At 34.9% G+C, this 20,140-nt stretch overlaps 3 protein-coding genes across 3 annotated transcripts; 1 reads left to right on the top strand and 2 right to left on the bottom strand.

The window, feature by feature from the left end:
• Positions 1-637: 637 nt before the first annotated feature.
• LOC146164584 (sideroflexin-5-like) lies at positions 638-4,307 on the top strand. Its single transcript, XM_083382334.1, has 7 exons — positions 638-857; positions 1,097-1,270; positions 2,122-2,313; positions 2,640-2,796; positions 3,074-3,275; positions 3,576-3,693; positions 3,939-4,307. The coding sequence occupies exons 1-7, from the start codon at positions 810-812 to the stop codon at positions 4,014-4,016; spliced, it is 969 nt and encodes a 322-aa protein (XP_083238460.1). The 5' UTR covers positions 638-809; the 3' UTR covers positions 4,017-4,307.
• Positions 4,308-7,546: 3,239 nt separating this feature from the next.
• On the bottom strand, positions 7,547-17,868 carry LOC146164585 (ATP-binding cassette sub-family D member 3-like). Its single transcript, XM_083382316.1, has 18 exons — positions 17,710-17,868; positions 17,434-17,514; positions 16,806-16,946; positions 16,148-16,217; positions 15,939-16,036; positions 15,730-15,853; positions 15,510-15,619; positions 15,218-15,330; positions 13,220-13,336; positions 12,893-12,990; positions 12,599-12,690; positions 12,362-12,442; positions 12,081-12,170; positions 11,854-11,995; positions 11,468-11,647; positions 11,228-11,323; positions 10,773-10,934; positions 7,547-8,465 (listed from the first exon to the last, which is right to left on the bottom strand). Exons 1-18 carry the CDS (start codon positions 17,832-17,834, stop codon positions 8,388-8,390), a joined length of 1,998 nt encoding a protein of 665 aa, XP_083238442.1. The 5' UTR covers positions 17,835-17,868; the 3' UTR covers positions 7,547-8,387.
• On the bottom strand, positions 17,850-19,906 carry LOC146164586 (twinkle mtDNA helicase-like). Its single transcript, XM_083382317.1, has one exon. The coding sequence runs from the start codon at positions 19,899-19,901 to the stop codon at positions 17,940-17,942; it is 1,962 nt and encodes a 653-aa protein (XP_083238443.1). The 5' UTR covers positions 19,902-19,906; the 3' UTR covers positions 17,850-17,939.
• Positions 19,907-20,140: the final 234 nt, after the last annotated feature.

Genomic DNA, 20,140 nt, shown 5'->3' on the forward strand with positions numbered 1-20,140 from the left:
ACTGAATCTAATACCTTGAAAGAACCTGAACCTTCACCGAACCATAGGCGTTGACCGAACCCGAACCTGTCTAAAAAGCGGTTCACTCAAGCATGACGTCACAACTTAGAACTTTATGAACCGGGTTTGAAATAAGTAAGGTCGAACCGGAACTGAACCGGAAAAGTCAAACGGTTCATAAAGTTCGGGTTCGGTTCGACTCCCTGGTTCAGATCAGTTTTGCAGGTAGGCAAGACAATTAAAAAGTTTAACCAGCCCTCTGTTAAAAATGGTATAATCTATTTGATCGCACCAAAGAGATTATAATCTCTTTGATCGCACCAAGCCAAACCATAAACATATTATTTGGCGGATTAAAAATATAAGAAATAAGCTTTCCAATAGCGTAGAAATATTTAGCTGTAAATAAACCAAATTTATTTTTGGCTTGTTGTTACTACCCTTGTCTTGAAAATGGAAAGTATTTTTACTTCAAATAAAAATAAAAACAATATGAACATCCACTTCTTTTCACCGCAGAAAACGTTTTCGCTATGCGTGACTCAGCGCGAGCACTGTACAGCACATTTTTTGCAGACTGACGATTGCATCGCCGCCGGCGCTGCGTCAGCTAGCGTTGCTGACGGGAAATGCCACCCGAAAGTATTTTAACGGATATGTTTTTGTGCACTAATGTTACACGAAAGGTCAAAAAAGACAGACTTGTTATCTCCTAAATGTTAAGGGTAAAACAATCTCTAAAATTGATCACATGAATTGTTTGCCGTTTTGTATAAACAGGAATAAGATTTTTTCGTTAAAAGGCCATTATGTCAGATGACGTAAAATTTGTTTTGGGTGGATCTCAATATGACCAAGTAAGATATGAATAAAAATTTGAATATTATGTTGATATGTGTTTTGTATTATTTCAGTATAATAGGATTATTAATTTGTTTTTTTATTGTTGAATTATTTCACTTGTTGATCTCTCTCTATAAAATATTTGTATTGTTGTGCCATTCATACTGTTTTGCAGTTCAGATATGTGTGAAACAACCCTAAATAGATCCGTTTATGAAACGTCCTTAAATTAACAGCATTGCTTTGTTTTCAGAGCACATTTTCTGGGCGTTTTTGGCACTTTCTCAGCATCATAAACCCACAAACACTTCTCACTTCTCAAAAGCAGCTGGATGATGCAGTGGAACTGTTGCAAAAGTTCAAGCTGGGAGACTTGCCACCAAACACAACAAACAGTGACCTTTGGAAAGCGCAACATATTAAACAAGTATATGTTTGTTCTTTATAAATATAATGTAAGTGAATAAAACATACATAAACATTGCCTGCGGTTTTGATCTATCCCTGAAGTCTTCTTTTTATCAATAAGAATGACTTTTATCACAGTACTCCGGGAGACTTTAGGATTTTTGTTAGAGATAACAAAAATATTGCCCTATATTTAGCGGCTTCTGATATATTATTAAAACAGTTAATTTGGGACGATATCTTTGTAGATATTTTACTATGAAAATATTTTAAAGTATATCAATAAAAATAAATAAAAATCTTAAATTTCGAACTTACAAAAAATTGTTATTTTGATTTCATTTTCAAGGCTGACTAATTTAACATCGTTTTTGGTTTACTATGTTCAGCATCATTCCAAGTTAAAACGCGAAATAAGAGTTGTATCATTAAATAAATGTAAAATAAACTTTTCGGTCCCTCCCTAATTTTTTCTGCAAGCAAAGCCAAGCTCACCAGTATAAATCCTTAAATAATTGAATGATTGGGTTAGTCTATTGAAGGTTATGGCATGTTATGGCATATATAAAAGTTAATTTTTATAAAACACTGAATTACTCAATTAATGTAGGCCATCAATTAACCATTCACAAGATAATATTTTTAAAAGATTGAAGTACTCAATTCAGTTTAGGCAAGATCACTGAACCAAGTTTATTTATTTCAAGTATATTTTTTGTTCTATGCCTAATTTATTGAAGCATTATAAATTTGGAAACTGACAATATGGGTTATATGTGTATATACCTCATTGTTATCAATTGTAAATTCAGATAGAATTTACTAAACTAAACAAATGTCAATTTTTCCTAAAACTGTGATGATGCCTAGGCGATCATTCACCCTGACACAGAAAAAAAGATTTTAATGCCTTTTCGAATGTCTGGCTTTGTCCCATTTGGTACTCCAATCGTTGTTGGAATGCTGCTTCCAAATCAGACATTAGCATCAACAGTTTTCTTCCAATGGATCAATCAAAGCCACAATGCCTGTGTAAACTACTGCAACAGAAATGCGACCCAAGTAAGTGCTTTTGAAATGCTGTGCTAGCTAGTATACAGTTTTAGTGATATTTTAGAAACTAAAACTTGTTGCATCACAAAATCCCAACTTGATTTACCATAACTCTCGGCCAAGTAGTTTATTTTTGTTTCCAACTGGTTTCTTGTACAACATAGTTTCTTTTTATTACCTTTCCTTTTCCAAATTAAAATCTCTTTTTTGCAGCATAAGTATATTCTTTGTAAAAGCAGTGCTGTCAATCTGGAAAAATGGAAATCTTTATTTTTTAGGGCTGTAAAAAATTTTGATCAGAAGGTACTGCATATAATGCACTTTGTTTTTTGCAGGCTTCATCAATGAAGGACTTTATGCTGGGTTATACTGGAGCAGTTGGTTCTGCAGTCAGCATTGCGCTTGGTTTAAATTTGCTTCTAAAGAAATATTCAACCAGCAACCCAGCAGCATTCAGACAAATGCAGCGTTTTATACCTTTTCCGGCTGTAGGTATGTAAACTGAACACAGTAAAACATACTTTAAAAGTCTTTAGTTAAATATTTTGTTATGTGTTGTTCAAATCGTGCTTATATGTGTAGTGAAAAAGAAGACTATATTTTGAAACTAGGTATACTAATTAGTATAAATTATCAACCAACCCAAAAAATTGTCAAATCTTTAAGAAATAAAAAATCAAATTCAAATAACTATACTTTGTTTATGTAGACCAGCTACTTTAAGATGTCGACTTTCAAATATAAATGGTTTTGCGGTGTTTTGTTTCAGCTGCTGCTAGTGTTTGCAACGTAGTTCTCATGAGACACACAGAGTTGTCAACGGGAATTGAAGTTTTTGACTCAAATAGAAACGTCATCGGAACTTCAAAAATTGCAGCTAAGAAGGCGCTGAAAGAGACTGCCACAACCAGGGCGTTTTTGCCTGCCCCCATTTTATTGATTCCACCAATATGCATGGCTTTGTTGGAAAGGTTAGCAGTAGATCTATTTTTTTAATATTAAGGGCATAGTCGACTTTATGTAAAAAAAAATTACTACGGTATTGAAACCAGTTGGCCAATCCAGACTCCCAACACTAATTTAGTTGCATTATACTCAAATGATAAACACAGAAAATTTTAGGTAGGTTTGGTCCGGTTTTACGGTATCTACTTTAGGTTTTACCTGGTTCCCAAAGGCGACCTAATTTTTAAACGATTGGCATATGCAACTTTTAACAACTCCGTTTTACGGATTAGGAGTAATCAAGACTTTGTATTTATTTTATTCAGAACAGCGTGGTTCAAACGTTTTCCACGACTTAACTTGCCAGCTCAAGTCTTTTTTGCAACAGCATCTTTCGGGCTGGCGTTACCACTGGCAATTGCTATTTTTCCGCAAATATCACAAGTAACGACTATTGTTCCAATATTTTTTCATAAAAATATTCTAATTGACACAAAATGATATCCTTTAAAATAAATCTTCTGTTAAAAAGACGTAAAAAATATCACTATAATATTTTAGTCATTTAATAATAATTAATTATTTTTTATATGATATTTTATATCCAATTTAATTATTGATATCGTTTTTGGTTTGCAAGAAAACGAAACTTATGAATTTGACTAAATCTCTTTACATGTTTTTTGCAGGTTTCTGTTAAAAATCTAGAGGAAGACATTCAATCGAAAACCTGCGAAAAAGTGCTGTTTTACAACAAAGGTTTATAATATGCCCTGGTCCGACCTCTTTGTACAGCGTATTCATGTTATGTTTTGTCGAAAAGTTTTAGTCTGTAAATTACCCTATCGGTCGCTTCCATTTTTTACCTGACTTACCTGTTTTCCAGCAGTAACGTTACTGCATTTTAAAAATATGACCAGCATTCCAAGGGACTTTTCTAGTAAATCGGAGTGAGCTGTAATTCCCTTTTGCATTTGCTATGCACTAATCACTTTTATTTACTTCAAGTCGTTTTGCGCGTTTTTTACATTTTAATGAATGTCGCTAAGTCAGTACTAACCGTGTTTTAATTGTTGCAAATTAATTGTGCAATACATTTGAAAATGCTTCACAATGTTTTATTTATTTAAGGCTTGTAACAAAGTTAATGATTTCTAATAGTTTAGCTTGCTATTGTTTTAAGATGGTAAGTTAAAAACGAGCTTCAAAGAAACAGCAAGACACATACAACAAAAATCAATGCCCGTTTAAAATCAATAGTTAGCCGTGAGCTCCAAGGAAATAAATGTTAAATTATTTGAAAAGATCAATACGTTACTTGCTTGTTAAACCTATAGCCTGTGCTAAGTTGATGATTTAACGATTTATCTGTTTTAAGCATACCCCCATAGAAACTGTGTATACAACCGCGAAAAATAATTTCCCACCTGAGAATAACTTTCGCATCTCCGCACGTAGCCCAAGCATGCAATGATAATTGTGTATTAAACTCCACGTGGTTAGCATAAGTTATTGGAAGCGAAACTTTAATAGAAAATCTATTTAATAATAAAAATATAGGCTCAATACAGGGATAGTCAATAACTCTACATAACCACCATATTTAACATGCTCTGACGGTTTCTCCACACAAAACGCAATGTGTCAAACAAATCCAACTCATTTATTTGCAATTTTTTACTTTGGAAACCGGGATAATCTAAACCACTGCTCCCCCTGCTCCTGGTGTTCCTTTACGTTTTATACGAAATTGTGCATTAAAGTAGGCGTTTTTATACGCAATAGTTTTAACTTACCTTGATATTTTAACTTTGTCAAACCTATTGTAGTTCATGTCGAAAGTCATATTTAGACTATCATACGATTAGCACGTTAAACCATGGTGTCAAATATTTATACTACGAACTCGGGCAAAAAAAATAAAATTATCCATGCGTTCAAAACTCCTAAAAACCGTTTAAAAATTATAAAATTAGGCTGTATTTTATATTTCCTTAGGTGTCTCTTATTGATTTCCGGAGCACTGACCTAAAAAGAATTAGGTTGCGGAGCACTTAAAAGGAAATATTTCAGTTTGATTTCCAACAAGTATAGGTCTTATAGCACTATGAACTGTAACTATTCCAATCAATGTGCCATCGTCATCTTAGCACCATCAGGGTAATGCTTACCAAGAGGCAGTCGTACGTGCAGAAAAGTAGGCGGGTGTCACCACGGGACTCCAACAATAAGACAGGCCTATGACATAAAAACTTTATCGTCGACAAAAACACAATTTGGGATGAGACTAAAATAGGAATAATAACTGTCGAAACATCCGTACTAATATTATTCAGGACTGCAATTTCATAATTACTTGTAGACTTGTGCTTTTTACTCAAAAAGAGTCCCACATTGTGTTTTAATATTATTTTATATACTTTGTTTCAACGTGTATAGACGTCAAAATTTTAAACACGTCGCTTTATTACAAGATTTAAATTTTGCTTCGCAAATGGATAAAAACCAATGTGAAAGGCGAATTCAGTTGAGGCTACAATAAAGCTGTGTTAAAAAATCACTAGTGGTGTATAAGTAGGCCTATATAGACTCACTAAAATCGGTTTTGCAGAAACTCTTTGATCCTTTCCAATCATAGAGTACCGTACTCACATAGATAGGAATTTCTTTTTAGAATTTTATGTTTTTATTTTGAGTAGGGTAACTTCAACGAGCAAATAGCGAAATTAGGCACTTGTTTCGTATCACACATATAATCCTATCAATCTTTTTTTTTATAATGTTTTTTTTGTTGGCTAAGCACGTCACACGTACACTATAAGGAAATTCCCTGTTAAATCCTCTGTTTTATATTTGTCTGCCATAAAACGTTGTTTTTGTGTTATTAGGAGCAAGCGAGGGAACACACAATATGACCTTAAAAGCAACAATACCTAAAGCAGAAACATCTACAAAACCATAGTATTATGACCAACGACAAATATACAGTAATATGCAGTACAGAATAAGAAAATCGTCTAAATAAGTTCTAAATTTGCCGGACTACGTTCTAAATTCATCTGAACCTAAATGGCCAAAAACAAAACTGAAGGTAGAGGGAATGGGACGATCGGGGACCATGGGTCTGGCATTGGCGGTTTGGTGTCCACGTTTGGGCACCCTATAGTTTGACCCAATTTTGGTCCTGTTTGGGGTTATTGGTGGGTAATGAGTGAGGTTAGAAAATGGGTTAGGGTTGAAATTTTTAGGGGAGTTAGTGATGTACTTAGAGATGGAGTTTGGGGGTAGGTAAAGTGTTGTTTAGGCCTTATCGTACCACTGAGGTCCTATTCCGATTTATACGGCACTACGACCATTTATCTATTAGTCCTGTTTTGGTCTTATTCCGACTTTGATGTTGTTTGTTCCATCTCGGCCTTATGGCTGGTGTACCAAGCGAGGCCACTTAACGACGCGCATCCTGACAGACGAATCTCGACAAATGGGCCTGTGTTAAAATTAACAACGACGGTCGACGGTAGACCGAATATGAAACTGTATTTTAGGACGGACGTTTAGAAGCACCTGTGGTTTTACAGAATGTTTTCACTTTGCAGCATTAAGTGTAACAAAATATAAGAGCATCTTTAGAGAGCGTTTTCATAATTACGAATTAACAGCACGAGCTGTGACAATTCGATTAGTGATTTATGCAGCTTTTCATTATGCAGTATTGTCATTAATAGCACCAGTATATTGTTTCGGAGGACTATATACAGTATTTATGCAGTACTAGCAGAAAATAATGTAGTTCAAGAAATAGAAAAATCAATTACATAAAATCAGATTATCTTTGTAGACTTGATGTTATTATGTCGCTTGTCTTAATTATATAGTTCATATAAATATTTTTGGCTTTGTTGAGAATTTCGCTACCTACAATTCACGGTAAAAGGCGTTAGTATTATCCAGATTGGAAACTCTGGATTTTGCGCGGGGGAGACGATTTTGCAACTTGAAATTGCGCAGCTGTAATAACATTTCCGCCCAAATTAGCGCGGCTGCAATACCGTTATTTGTAAAAACTTTCCAACCTGGAGTATTATTACCAAGTTAAGTTTTTCATCCAGCTTGCCTGCCTAGTAATACCTGCGCGGGAAACCTTTACTTTAACAATTATTTAGCAATAGAGCTAAATCTAAATTTGTTTTCGAATCGTAAAACTACATTTGGTCACAGTTTTGGCCTAACCTGTGCAACTGATATTCGGTGACTTAGCGAAAACAGGCAATAAGTTAGAAGCGATTTGCGAGGATTTCAAGATTTATTTGGAGCAGAAAATTGTCCCGAAAGCGAAGGATACAACTAGCTGCGATCATCGTTGCGAATAAAGTAGGCATAGCAATATTTCGATGGTGATGTATTTATTTGCATTCCATAAACGACTTGAAATTTCTTCGGCTGATTTGATTTCAGTGCAAGCTAACAGAAAACAACATTTCCAGCTTCATTTAATTATCGTAGTGAGAAGTAATGTATCACCAACACCAACTTTTTCAACCATTATTTGACGAGTCTATCTTGGTAGGCCGTGAGCCAGTCCCTTCGGTGGGAACACACAGGTCGCACTTAAGCAATTTCGTAAAGGCGTGCTTTTCTCGAAATAGTGTCCGTCTGCCATTCACCGAACGGAGAGGAGTCATTAGCCTTCAACAAACTGTAGTTGTAACACTTAGGACTTTGGATAATACAATTCATTTGTGCGATTTGACGACTAAATACAAACCAACGAAAAAAACGCGCTTTAACAGAAAGAAATGCACTTCCATCAGTTTATTGATATCAAAAGTGGCCGCACAACGTCATATATTTTTCAACGCAAGTAAAATAGAGGTGCGGCCCTAGATTTTTCTAATAATAAATACTATTGCAAAAGAAAAGTTGTACTAAATTAAATCAAAACAAATCTATAGCGCTTACGAACTGGTTTCAAGGGGAACAATAAAAGTTAAAATCGCAGGTGTTATTAATATCTATGAGGCAACAGCATACGGGACATAATTAAAAGACATAATTACAAAACAGCTACCGCATAACGTTCATCGGACACCGTAAAGCGTAAATAGCCACGAAACGTATTTGACACAAAACTGCATAACTTAGGATCCAAAAGGTAAAGTTTCGTCTTCAATCTTGTTGAATTCGTATTTTCCTCGGCCGTCCATGTGTAGGTAGAACTAAAAAACAAACGTTTAGTATTAAGACGTATTTCTAAAAGCGGGTAGAAACTGCCATTGCACTTGTGACGTGTATTATGACGTCACAACGGAGGATACAGCTAACGATTTAGGTTAAGTTCAACATGGTGTTCCTTATATAATAGCGATTTCAGGTTCGAGTGTGACGCGACAATTAGATTTTAACCAGATTAATTCGGCGAGGTTGTGACTGCTGGCAAAAAAGCAACACGGTTATTTCCGGTTCTTGTCAGACTGAAGCCTAAAAATGGGAGTAAAGGACACTGTTGTAAACAACAAATATTACGACTAGCATGTTTTAGCGATCCAAACGCCGTTTATCGTACGACTAAAATTTCCCAATGTTAGAGTTTCACGCAGGTGATTATACCGACATACTGGACAGGGCGACCAAACGTGTTCAATTGCAAATTTTGATTGAAATTTCAACATTAAATTGGTATCGGGTCACTACGTATACGACCATGTAGTACCGAACGAGGTAAAATGAGCGTTCCATGGTTCGCAGAACGCTCGAGCTGCTTAATAAACATCATTGCTTTATTTGTCGTTGGTATTTTAGTGGACACACATACTAGAAAATGAGCAATTTCGATAAACGCATTGCTAATGCTGATCAGATTTCAACCCAAGACGCTGAAAAGTTCTGCAATTCTTTAACGGATCTTTATTCAAGTCTTAGCAAAGTAAGTTTATTAATCTTAAAAAATATTTGCATATATTTTAACAATGCTCGCAGCTATTTTATCAGCCAAACTATTTTATATATAAATATTATGTACGGTTATTCCCAGCCTCTTCTGGATACATTCATTGCTTGACTGGGGTTATTGGGGGACAAGGCCCTGCAATAATGACTGGCTACCTTGGTGTGCTAAATAGGTGAGTAATTAGAAAAGCCAAACAATAGTTATAAAAATAAAAAGTATTAGTTAACATATTTTTACTAGTATTTTTACGTGTTATGGTTATAACCTAAATTGATGAAAACACAACTAGTTGCTTTTCCGTACAGGTTGAGAAGACCAATCGAAAAACTGACTGTTGCTGTGCACTCCCGAACTGATCACAAACAGCGAAGAAATTGCTTTTTACAATGGTTTGTTTTATATTATATCTTCTAATATTCGGTTAAATGATAAAATATCTACACTTTTGCCTTACAGTTTTAATTGAGATGTTTTAATTATCAAATTAACAAAACATTACTTTATTGCCAAATGCAACACAAAATTAGCTTCCCTGTCCCAGGAAATAGCAGGCTATTAGCATGATGTTATTTTCTATTGTGTTTGTGTGATACTCTTGCCATTTTTTCTGTGGTATGTCTTTTAAGCTAAATTGCCTTTTTAATATTATGCACCCAAAAGTTTGCCTATTATCTTGAGTTTTCCTTGTTAGACATGGACCTTTTCAGGTATTGCAGATCCACTGTATAGGAAATTCATTTAAATCAATAAAACTTGAACCTACAAAAAAGAGCATCTAATATAAAATACATATAGTGTAATATATAAATGTTTTCCGATAAAGGCTGTCGGGTGTTTACAAATAGTAATTGGTATTTAATCGACTGGATTGTTTTCTACTTTGCAAATTGCAATGTTAATTCTTAAGAAGAGTAAATGAACAATCGGAGTTAACTAACTGTTTAACGCTATATCAAATTTAGTTCTGACATTTTATCCATTTAGTTTACTGAACCAGAGTAATGACGTCATTTGGTAGCCAATCGGATATCCGTAGTTTTGGCCACATACCGGGAATTCATACACTATGTACGCACTGCACATGCCTATATTATACAATACATGCATATTGGAAAAGTCTCACTCTAAATCCAAACACTGCCATTAATTTATCAAGGCATTGAATGGTTGGATACGACAATATTAGGCAGTTGCTGCTTGTTCGCGCTGAACCCTTTTCAGGCTTTTAAACGAATGACGCACACGAAAATCGTGAAACCACTTTTTGTGGAAATTGCTCTGTTCAAGCAGGCATTAGATGAACGGCGTGTGTGTTTTCTATGGCACGCCTTTGGAAAATCCTTAATAAAGGCACGACATGCAAACGTCATACCAACTTAAAAAAACGAGCGAAGCACGTCGAAACTATGCCGAATCCCTTTCCCGACCTTCTAAATGTGCACCACTCTAGCGTTGGTGCCGCCAAAATATCGGGTATCGGTATCGCAATAAATGTCAGTTATGGAACAACCCTACTAGCGATCTTATTTTACAGTGGTCAAGTCGTCCTCGTATACCACATTGTTGGGCATCTCACCTCGTGGTATTTCCAGAGCGACTTGCGATGCGACACTGTGAAGAGGGTGATGCCGACCTTGCGGCAGTGCTGGTACATGAAGCCCTCCACATCCACACTCACTGCGCTAGTGCACTCGTCCAGGATGGCGAACTGCGGCTTGTGGTAGAACAGGCGAGCCATCTGCGAAGGAAACACGATCATTGGAAAACGGAACAGATTACTAGGCCGAGAGCCGGACCCAGCTAAGCGGCCCGCCAGCTTTTGCTCGACTTTGTTTGTTTGTTTCTATTATACGCCCTGAGGAAATGACCTCGGCCCAACTCGAACAGCTTATTCAGGGTGAGTAAGAACACGATCTACAAAGAAGACTTACTTTTGTATGTAATTTTCAAACCTGGTAAAAACGGTTTTGATAATTTGCAAAATCGATAACTTCATGCTTTTATGTGGAAAATAAAAAAAATATGTCTTACAGCCATCCTCTGCTTTTCGCCTCCACTCAGAACATCCATCCAATCCTGGACCGAATCCCAACCGCCTTCCCGCTCAAGAATGTTCTCCAGTTGGACCTTGTGAATTAAAAATGGATAGGTAAATAAATTTGTACCAAATTTGCAAGAAATTTAAAATTTGCTTTTTGTGATTCAGTTAAAATACTTGGAAAAATTGTTCTAAATACATAAATAACTGTAAGGTAGAAAGAAATCCTTTACCTTTTTCAAGAAGTCCTCCATGTCGTTGTCGTCGAAACCCTTTAATTTCATTTCACTGTGAGTGTCGGGGTAGATGACCTGGTCCCTTAGCGTGCCAAGGGTCATGTAAGGCCTTTGCGGAATGTAGAACAACTTGCTCCGATGTGGCTTCGTTAGAGTTCCGCCAAAAAGAGGCCACAACTTGAAAATAACATAGCACATATGATAAAAAAAACAAAGCAAAGAAACGCAATAAGATAGATAAATTAATAGATTTTTTTGGAACCTAAACAACCAGAACGCAGTACAAAGTTACAAAGAAAATTATAGTTGTTTGTTCCAGGGGGCAGCGAAAGACCATAAGGTATATCGAATAAAGTTAAAAAAAAATGAACTGGAACAGCTACCTCTCCCAAAACTCTGAACAATGAGCTTTTTCCGCATCCGTTCGGACCGCAAATGATAACGTTGACACCAGAAGGCACCTCGAAGTTCATCTCGGTGATTAAAACATCGCCGTTGGGAGTGACAAGGGGGACTTTATCAAAACTGCGGCACAAAAGCAGCATTCGCATTAGGCACGATATTTCATAAATCGTTTGCTCAAGGCTGTTCTAATAATATAATGGCTTACCGAATAAGGTTGTCTTTTAGTTCAATGGCTCCACTGCCAGGGATTAGTTCTTTGGTAGTTTCTGAGAGCAGTTCTTTTGACGACGGCGATCTAGGCAATTAAAATTAATACTTTGTTACTTTAAATGTGTAAATATAAAATCCTGTAAAAATAATCCATTTTTAACTATTTTAAGTATAAAGAATTAAAGAAACAATATGGTTGAAGAACGTCACTGAAACAAATTTATCAGTTAAGGAGGCAACTTTGTTTGAAATTCAATTATATCGAACAACGTTTACCTGTGCACCATGGTTCTCTGGTAAACACCTTTGTTGAGCTCTTCAGTAACGTTTAGTAATTCTGTAACTCTTGAGGTAAATCTAAAAGTGTACAATAAAGTGACTTTACTAATATTAAAAATATCGGACATACAAAACTAAAACAATATAAAAAATGTGAAAGTGTTTACATAGCAAGCCACAAATTGACAAGCATAAGGAACTTGTTGACCAAATATAGTTTTTAATCAGACTGACCCTGATAATCTGGACATTTCTCTCCCGGCGAGAACAATTCTTCCTATTGCTTGCGACAATCGTACCAACATTCTACCACTTCTGTAGTATTCCTATGCCATCACCGAATAAAAAACAAATCATTATGGCAAATGGTACAAACTACAAAGGGAAAGTAATAAACAATTGTTATGGAAGAATATATATATAGCTAACCATAAATTGTACACCACATTTTATAACAATATAATAACAAATATAACAATACTTCGACCTAGTTATCACTACAAAGGAAAAGAACAAGGTATAATTTACCTCCAATAGTTCAGAATGGGAGCAGTCCTTGAGGTTTGCATTATTTAGGTCCATGAAGGGGCGGCTGACGATCAAATACCCAAATGTGGTTGCCGTATCTAAAAAATAGGTTTTAGCATAACTGGCATATTGTATGAAGTACTCGGTTTTCACTTTCAAGCGATATCCTTGATGGTACAATCTCGGTTAAAGATACTGACAAAATTGTTACAAAACGAAAATTTTGCAGTTGACATTAGTTTAAGTTTTACCTTAGTTTATTATGGTAGTTTAGGCAAAGCAAATATCTATTTAGCGATTTATCATTAATTTAAGGTCGACACTTACATTTGGCAATAATGTCGTCAATGATTCCCATCCTAAACCTGAAGCGAATGAACTTTTGAAGATGTTTCAGCAGTTTAGTGAAGGTGTCAACAATAGTATGTTTCTCACGCTTATTTCCTGCAAAGCAAAAACAAATATAAAGCATAGGCGTCACTATTAAAAAAACATACTTTATGGAAACTATTGTTTGTCCATGTCCTAATTGTTGATGTGGGATTTTTACACGTAGTTCTGTTATACATTATTTTCTCCGTTCAGGTAACATTTAATAGAGCAACAAATTGCTTTCGGCCAGCAACGGCAAACTAAATATTCAAACGAAAGTTAAGTACAGCAAAACGAAATAGTGTTCCGCCCGGTAGAGCCCCGCTAACTTTATATCACTTTTTTAGGTTGGTATGACATTTGCATGTCATCCCTATACGAAAACGAACAAATGTTACCAACGGTGGTGTAGTGAGGCTTTGCCGAAGGCGTGCAATAGTAAACACACGCCGTTCATATAATGCCTGTTTAAATACAACAATTTCCACAAAAAATGGTCTTACGTTTTTAGTCTGCGTCATTCATTTAAATGCCTATAAAAGGGTTTAGCGCATACCCACAAATAACTGCTTAAGATCGAAGTATCAAACTATAAAATGTCATTGATAAATTATAACTGTGTCTGGATTTAGAGTGGGACTTTTCAATAAGCATGTATTGTACAATATGGGCATGCGCAGTGTACACATAGTGTTTCATTCCTAAGGATTCCTGGTATGTTGCAACTTCGGCTGTCCGATTCGCTACCAAATGACGTCATTACTATGGTTAAGTAAACAATGGGGTGGGGGTTCGGACACCCCACCCTCGTTCAGGTTGGCTTATTAGCAAGTATGTACTCGACAAATAACAACGCTAAGTCCAGCCTTTTTCTTTAATTTTTTGTCAAAAACAAGTTAGGTGCAGCAAATGTCCGCGCTGTGCTGTCTGCGCTAATATCCGATCCAATGGCATTTTTTTAACTAAAGCAGATTTTCTTAAAAGGCGGTCTAACTGTTACTATCGTGCGCGTTTCAAAGTCGCCATTTATATGTAATGATAGTTATCGCAAAATTATTTTTATAAGCATACACTAAAATCACGTGCTTAGTAAGCGCAACTTATTTTCACTCAAACGCAGCTTGTATTTGAGCTGACTTGGCACACAGTTCAGATGTTCTGCTAATTGCATAATAACACCCGGAAAAAACGATCTTCGTTTAGTATTGCAGGTGAAGAAAGACGTGCTTGTAATTTAGAGAAGTTAGTAAAATTATGATTTTACTAAAATTAATCACACTTATTATAGTCTTGGTTTAGTTTTTTCGCCTAAAGTTAACGATTGCACACTAAACGGTTTTGCAGCTAACGCCTGGCAGAAGTGTGAACGACGCACGTGTTCGCTTTGCGTCTTAAGGCTCGCTTTCGCTGGATGATAATTGGCTCTTTCTGATTACTTTTTTCCCATTTATGACGTCATTTATATCACTATTTTATGACGTCATACCCGTCACTATTCCATGAGGTCATTATTCATTAACGGCACACGGAAAATAGGGTAATTGCCTAAGTTTAAAGTATGGATCCCCCTTTTTGGATTTCTAGATACGCCCCTGTATACAATAGATCAGCAATAGTTGAAAAAGTCCATATCTAACAAAGATAAACTCAAGATAATAAACAAACTTTTGGCTGCATATTATTAAAAAGGCAAATTAACTTGAAAGATATCCCACAGAAATAATAGGAAAAATAGCACACAAACACAATAGAAAATATTTGGAACAACTAATTCAACATGCTAATGTCCTGCAATTTCCTGCCACAGGAAAGCTAATTTTGTGTTGCATCTAGCAGTAAAGTAATGTTTATGTTAATTTAATAGTTAAAACATCACAAATAAAAATTAACAGGCAAAAGTGTAGATATTTTATCATTAAACCTACAATTAGAAAATATAATATAAAAACAAACCATTGTAAAAAGCAATTTCTTCGCTGTTTGTAATCAGTCGGGAGTGCACATATCTATGTTCACCTTCCAGTCTCTGTTCAGCAACAGTCAGTTTTCCGATTGGCCTTCTTAACCTGTACGGAAAAGCAACTTGATGTTTTTTAACATTTTAGGTTATAAGCATAACAGCACAACTTAATAAACTTTTTTCAAAGGTTTTGCCTCTAGCAAAATAAAAAAAATGTAGTGAAAAATATACATTTAATAAACTTTTTATTTTTATAAGTGTTGTTTGCCTTTGACAATCACTCACCTGTTTAGCACAATGCCAGACATCACAAGGTAGCCAATCATTATTGCAGGGCCTTGTCCCCCAATCGCCCCAGTCAAGCGATAAATGTAGATGAATATATCCAGAAGAGGCTGGGGATAACCATACGTTTTATTTATATATGAAATAGTTTGGGTGGTAAAATAGCTGTAAGCATTGTTAAAATATATGCAAATATTTTTTTAAAGATTTAGTGTCTTACTTTGCTAAGATTTGAATAAAGTTCCACTAAAGAATTGCAGAACTTTTCAACATCTTGAGTTAAAAGCTGATCAGCATTAGCAATGCGGTTATCAATATTGCTCATTTTGTAGTATGTGTGTCCACTAAAATACCAACGACAAACAAAGCAATGTTATTTAGGTAAAGTACAACAACCTGTCAGGAGTTGACAGATTGACATAATCTTACCTTAAATATTGATCATACATATACAAAGAAAACTGCTTGCGAAAACAAAGTTTTAACGAGTTTAATCCATATTTCATAACTTGATTGGTAAGTGCAATCTGAAACAATAGTTCAAAAACATAGTTAGACAGGTATTAACTTGGTCGAAGAAACCATACAACTAAAAAAATTAGGTAGGCTTATGTTTATAAGATATTGCTAGAACTTACAGTTGGTTGGGCATAGATAAACTTGAATAAATGATGTAAAAATCTTTTTTTGTCCCGACCGATAATGGAACTGAAAAAACATGAAATACGGCTTATTCATATCAGTAACGTAATAGGTATAAATTGCAAGAATTTTTGATATAAAAGGAGAATCACATTTTGTCAGTTAGCTGAGCCCAATTTATGTATTTTCACCAACGACCTAAAATAACAGGAATATATACACCATAAACTTTGAGTAAACCAAAGCCTTTATACAGAGAATGTAGAATTATTTTTTTCGTGAAAACATGTTTCGGTTTAGACCTGGTTGTTTTGATTTTGTGTCTGTCATTTTATAGAAGGTCTACCAATGGCTGTAATGCATTGTTAATGTATAACTCTGTGCACAGTATCTACTATGTAATTGATAATAAACAGTGTTGAGTTGTATTGCAAAGCAGCTTAGTTAACTTGTCTTTTGCTTTAATGCGTTTATAATTTCTATAAAGAATGGTTTATATCCCACACAATTTTTTTGAAATAAAATGCATTAAATCTGATTGCCACCAGAGAAAAATTGTTACAAACATAATTTGCTACAAAGATGGAAAAAAAATATATACATTATGCACAAATATCACTTCATAATGCAAAAGCAATACATAATTTTACAAACCTTTCAATAGCGGTGCCATTGCTGATCATCCATACATCAAATCTGGTACGCATTAGCAAACTTACTGCAACCAGAATTAACAAGAATGTCTCTTTGCTCCACCATCCTGGTACACAAATCTTCAATATCCGCAGAAGTCGTCTAACATATTACAAGCTATTACTATCTGTATATAGTAGGTATTTTCAAATTTATAAATTTGAATATATTATATGTAAAATATGACATTTAACGCTACAGGTTAAAACTAAATTAACTTAATTTAAAAAAACATTTCGACAAAAAGGGGACTTTTCTTTCAGGATATGTTATGAGGGGTGATAAGTGCCTGCCAATGCCATACAACAGCTGTTGCTTTTAACATGTTATCAGTTATTTTAAACTGTTTGCTTAGGGTGGTATTTATGAGAATCAATGATTGCAGTTAAGACTCAGATGGATATAATAATCAAACAATAATCGATTTTGTTTTACATTTTTTGGTTAAACCTGCTATTTAGAACTGTTTGGTATTCAAGGACAACAAACATCCCTACTAATCAATATGAGTTTCACTAAATAAATAAAAAATCTTCAGCTGCTTCTTTAAATAATATTCTAGGGAATCACTATAAACTAATCAACTAACCTAAAAAATACTCCATCAATTTGGGCTTTTTCTTTCGACACAGAATTCTTGTTTGAGTCTCTTGAAACTAATGTCTGGTCTCTTAAAAGATGTAATGGGTTGGTTATTTAAACGATTTTATAAATATTTATATTTTTTTAGTAAAGCATTAATAATTTACATAAATATACTATTGATACCAATGTAAATTCTTTACATGAGAAAGGTACACTAAAAACCATAGGGTAGAATACAGCAAACATAATCTAAAAAGGAATTTGCAATTAATGTAAATACCTATAATTAATATCTTCTTTCTTCAATAAAGTGCTAACAAGATAAGCAAAAGAACCAACAGCACCAATGCTGAAGAGGTAGTTTGACTTTAAGGCCCCCAAATGTTTACTAAAACTAGGAGCCATTTTAACTAATTATACCTATAAAAAGAAATAAATTGGCAATGTTAAAATAGGAAAATACAAACAAAGTAAAAAATGTTAGTAAAAGGTGAGTATTGCCTCCTGCTATTATTGATGTACGGCAATAGTTTGATTTAAACTTAGTTCTGGTAACTTGGACATGCAGCGGGAGTGTTTGTCGAAGTGTAAAGCAACATTTCCCATTTCTCCGTCAAACCTATTTTTTGCTACCTCAAGGTATTTTCTCCAATCATAATTAACATTAGTCTTATATTTCTGTAGGATCAGGACATTGTCTGCTTCTTGTGTACACTTCGCAGAACCGAAAATGGAGGAAATGTGTAACGGCAAGTTCGGGTCCTCCTTTCTGGGATGAACTATCACTGTGACGTGTACATGGTTAGATGTTGCCAGTTCACGAAATTGGCCAACAACATAATCTTGAAAAGCAAACCGGTCTATGGAATTTTGGTTTCCAAGCATGAATTGCAAATTGTCAATTATGACATGCTGGATGTCATTTACATAACAAGCGTGGTTGATGGTGCGCAAAACATCTGTAAACTTTTGTGAGCCCCTGTATGTCATGAAATAAATCGGTAACTTTTTAAAGTCTTCTGAGACCTTGGCGAATCTATCCATTTTATTTTCGAGGTCAATATAAGAAAACTGTTTTAACATAGATTTAATAAGGGCAGTGTTACTGATTTCGAAACTTCCCCATAATGTCGAGACTCCTTGCATGGCTAGATCAAGAGATAGCTCAGACGCTAGTGTTGTTTTACCACATCCAGTAGCTCCAGTAAGAACAGTCAATTCTCCCTGTCTATGTCCCTTTAGAATTTTGCTTAATGCTGGAAAGCGTTTCCACTGCATGCCACAAAACACTTTGTGGTTTCTTAACTCATCTATGATTGAAAATTCGATGTCATCAAATTTTACAATATTCTGAACATTAATAGGATTTGCCGAATCAATAATCTTGTCCAAGTCCATGCCATTCCTTAATGCAATATATGCACTGGCAACATTTGTTCGGACAATTTTACATCTTTCAGTGTTTAACTTTCTTGCAAAGCCATGAGCAGATTCGATTGATAGTAGATTGTTATTAAACCACAATACAATACTTGAAAAATGCTCTAGATATGGCAAAATTTCAATAGGAAGTTGAGTTGTACCATGCCATAAACATATTGCAGTATACTTTGATGACGAAAAATTAATTGACAGGGCATCATATTCGTTTTCAGTCAAAACAAGTGTTTTCAAAGGTTGCTTTTTTGCTAAACCAAACATGCTTACATCACAGTTTGGTGAAGTTTTAAGGGGTAAGAAGTTGTGCACACCAGAGTCCCGGGCATTAAAAGATTGTACCACCTTAATTCCACAAAGAGTGGGACGAGGTTTAGAGAGCAATGAAAAGTAAGGGAAAATAATAGCGGAGAAATCCTGTTGAAGCTTTAGTTTGTGCTTCTGTAGAAACTTAACTGGAAAACATGCCAATCCAAAGTTTTCGAGAATAGAAACGGAATTTTTAGATGATAATTCTGCAATATCATTACTTTCTGTTGTCCATATTTTAACACCGGGTTGGGATTCAACTTTATCTAATTGAAGCTCTTTTAACAAATTGCTGTATTTTTCCCAGTCTTCACTTTCTTTGAAAGAATTTAACGTTTTAAATTGCTCCCAAGAACCACTTAAAAACATTTCTGCACAAGAAAAATTTCCATTTGTTTTGTTTACAAAGCAGCTCATATTATCCAAAGAACTTTTTGCTTTTTTAATAGTAGCAAATTGCATATCAGAAAATTTAAAAAAGTCATGACAAGAGTAGCAAGTCCAGCCATCTTCATATAAAATTGCTTTTCCTTTTAAATATTGTTTAATTTGCAGCTGAATCTTTAAACTTTCCTCAGAATGTTGCTGAGTGTTTGGTGAGCTGTTTATGGTTGATAGCAATTTTGGAAAGTCTTTAAAAACATTAAAATTGCGCAATAAAGAGCAGGAAGCATTTACTAACGCAGAAGAGTGGTTAAGTACATCAGATTTAAAATAGAAAGTCATTTCAAAAAAACCTAAGCAAAGATACAAAATATAAATTAAAACTGGTATATTTCAATAGGGTGACATGACCAGTTGACCACCGTACTCTGAAATTCTACTATATTAAAACTAAACAAACTGTCGAGCATTTTAAAGTGCATAGTGTGAGGTCGCTTATAGATTTATTGTATTCAATTAATTCAACATAGGTCGCTCTTAATATAATAGCTTACAACATAGTAAAACGAGTCTCGCAAGTA

This window comes from Ascidiella aspersa, chromosome 2 (assembly GCF_963924565.1).
Source record: "Ascidiella aspersa chromosome 2, kaAscAspe10.2, whole genome shotgun sequence".
Classification (NCBI taxonomy): Eukaryota; Metazoa; Chordata; class Ascidiacea; order Phlebobranchia; family Ascidiidae; genus Ascidiella; species Ascidiella aspersa.

What these genes read in the sequence shown, in the direction of transcription:
- LOC146164586 (XM_083382317.1), bottom strand. Translation starts at nt 19,901, where the DNA reads ATGACTTTCTATTTTAAATCTGATGTACTTAACCACTCTTCTGCGTTA.
- LOC146164584 (XM_083382334.1), top strand. Translation starts at nt 810, where the DNA reads ATGTCAGATGACGTAAAATTTGTTTTGGGTGGATCTCAATATGACCAA. An exon ending in AAGCGCAACATATTAAACAA is followed by an intron (nt 1,271 to 2,121) that starts GTATATGTTTGT and finishes GATGATGCCTAG; the next exon opens with GCGATCATTCACCCTGACAC. An exon ending in GCAACAGAAATGCGACCCAA is followed by an intron (nt 2,314 to 2,639) that starts GTAAGTGCTTTT and finishes TGTTTTTTGCAG; the next exon opens with GCTTCATCAATGAAGGACTT.
- LOC146164585 (XM_083382316.1), bottom strand. Translation starts at nt 17,834, where the DNA reads ATGGCTCCTAGTTTTAGTAAACATTTGGGGGCCTTAAAGTCAAACTAC. An exon ending in TCTGGCATTGTGCTAAACAG is followed by an intron (nt 15,331 to 15,509) that starts GTGAGTGATTGT and finishes TTTTCCGTACAG; the next exon opens with GTTAAGAAGGCCAATCGGAA. An exon ending in CCCATTCTGAACTATTGGAG is followed by an intron (nt 12,691 to 12,892) that starts GTAAATTATACC and finishes GTGATGGCATAG; the next exon opens with GAATACTACAGAAGTGGTAG.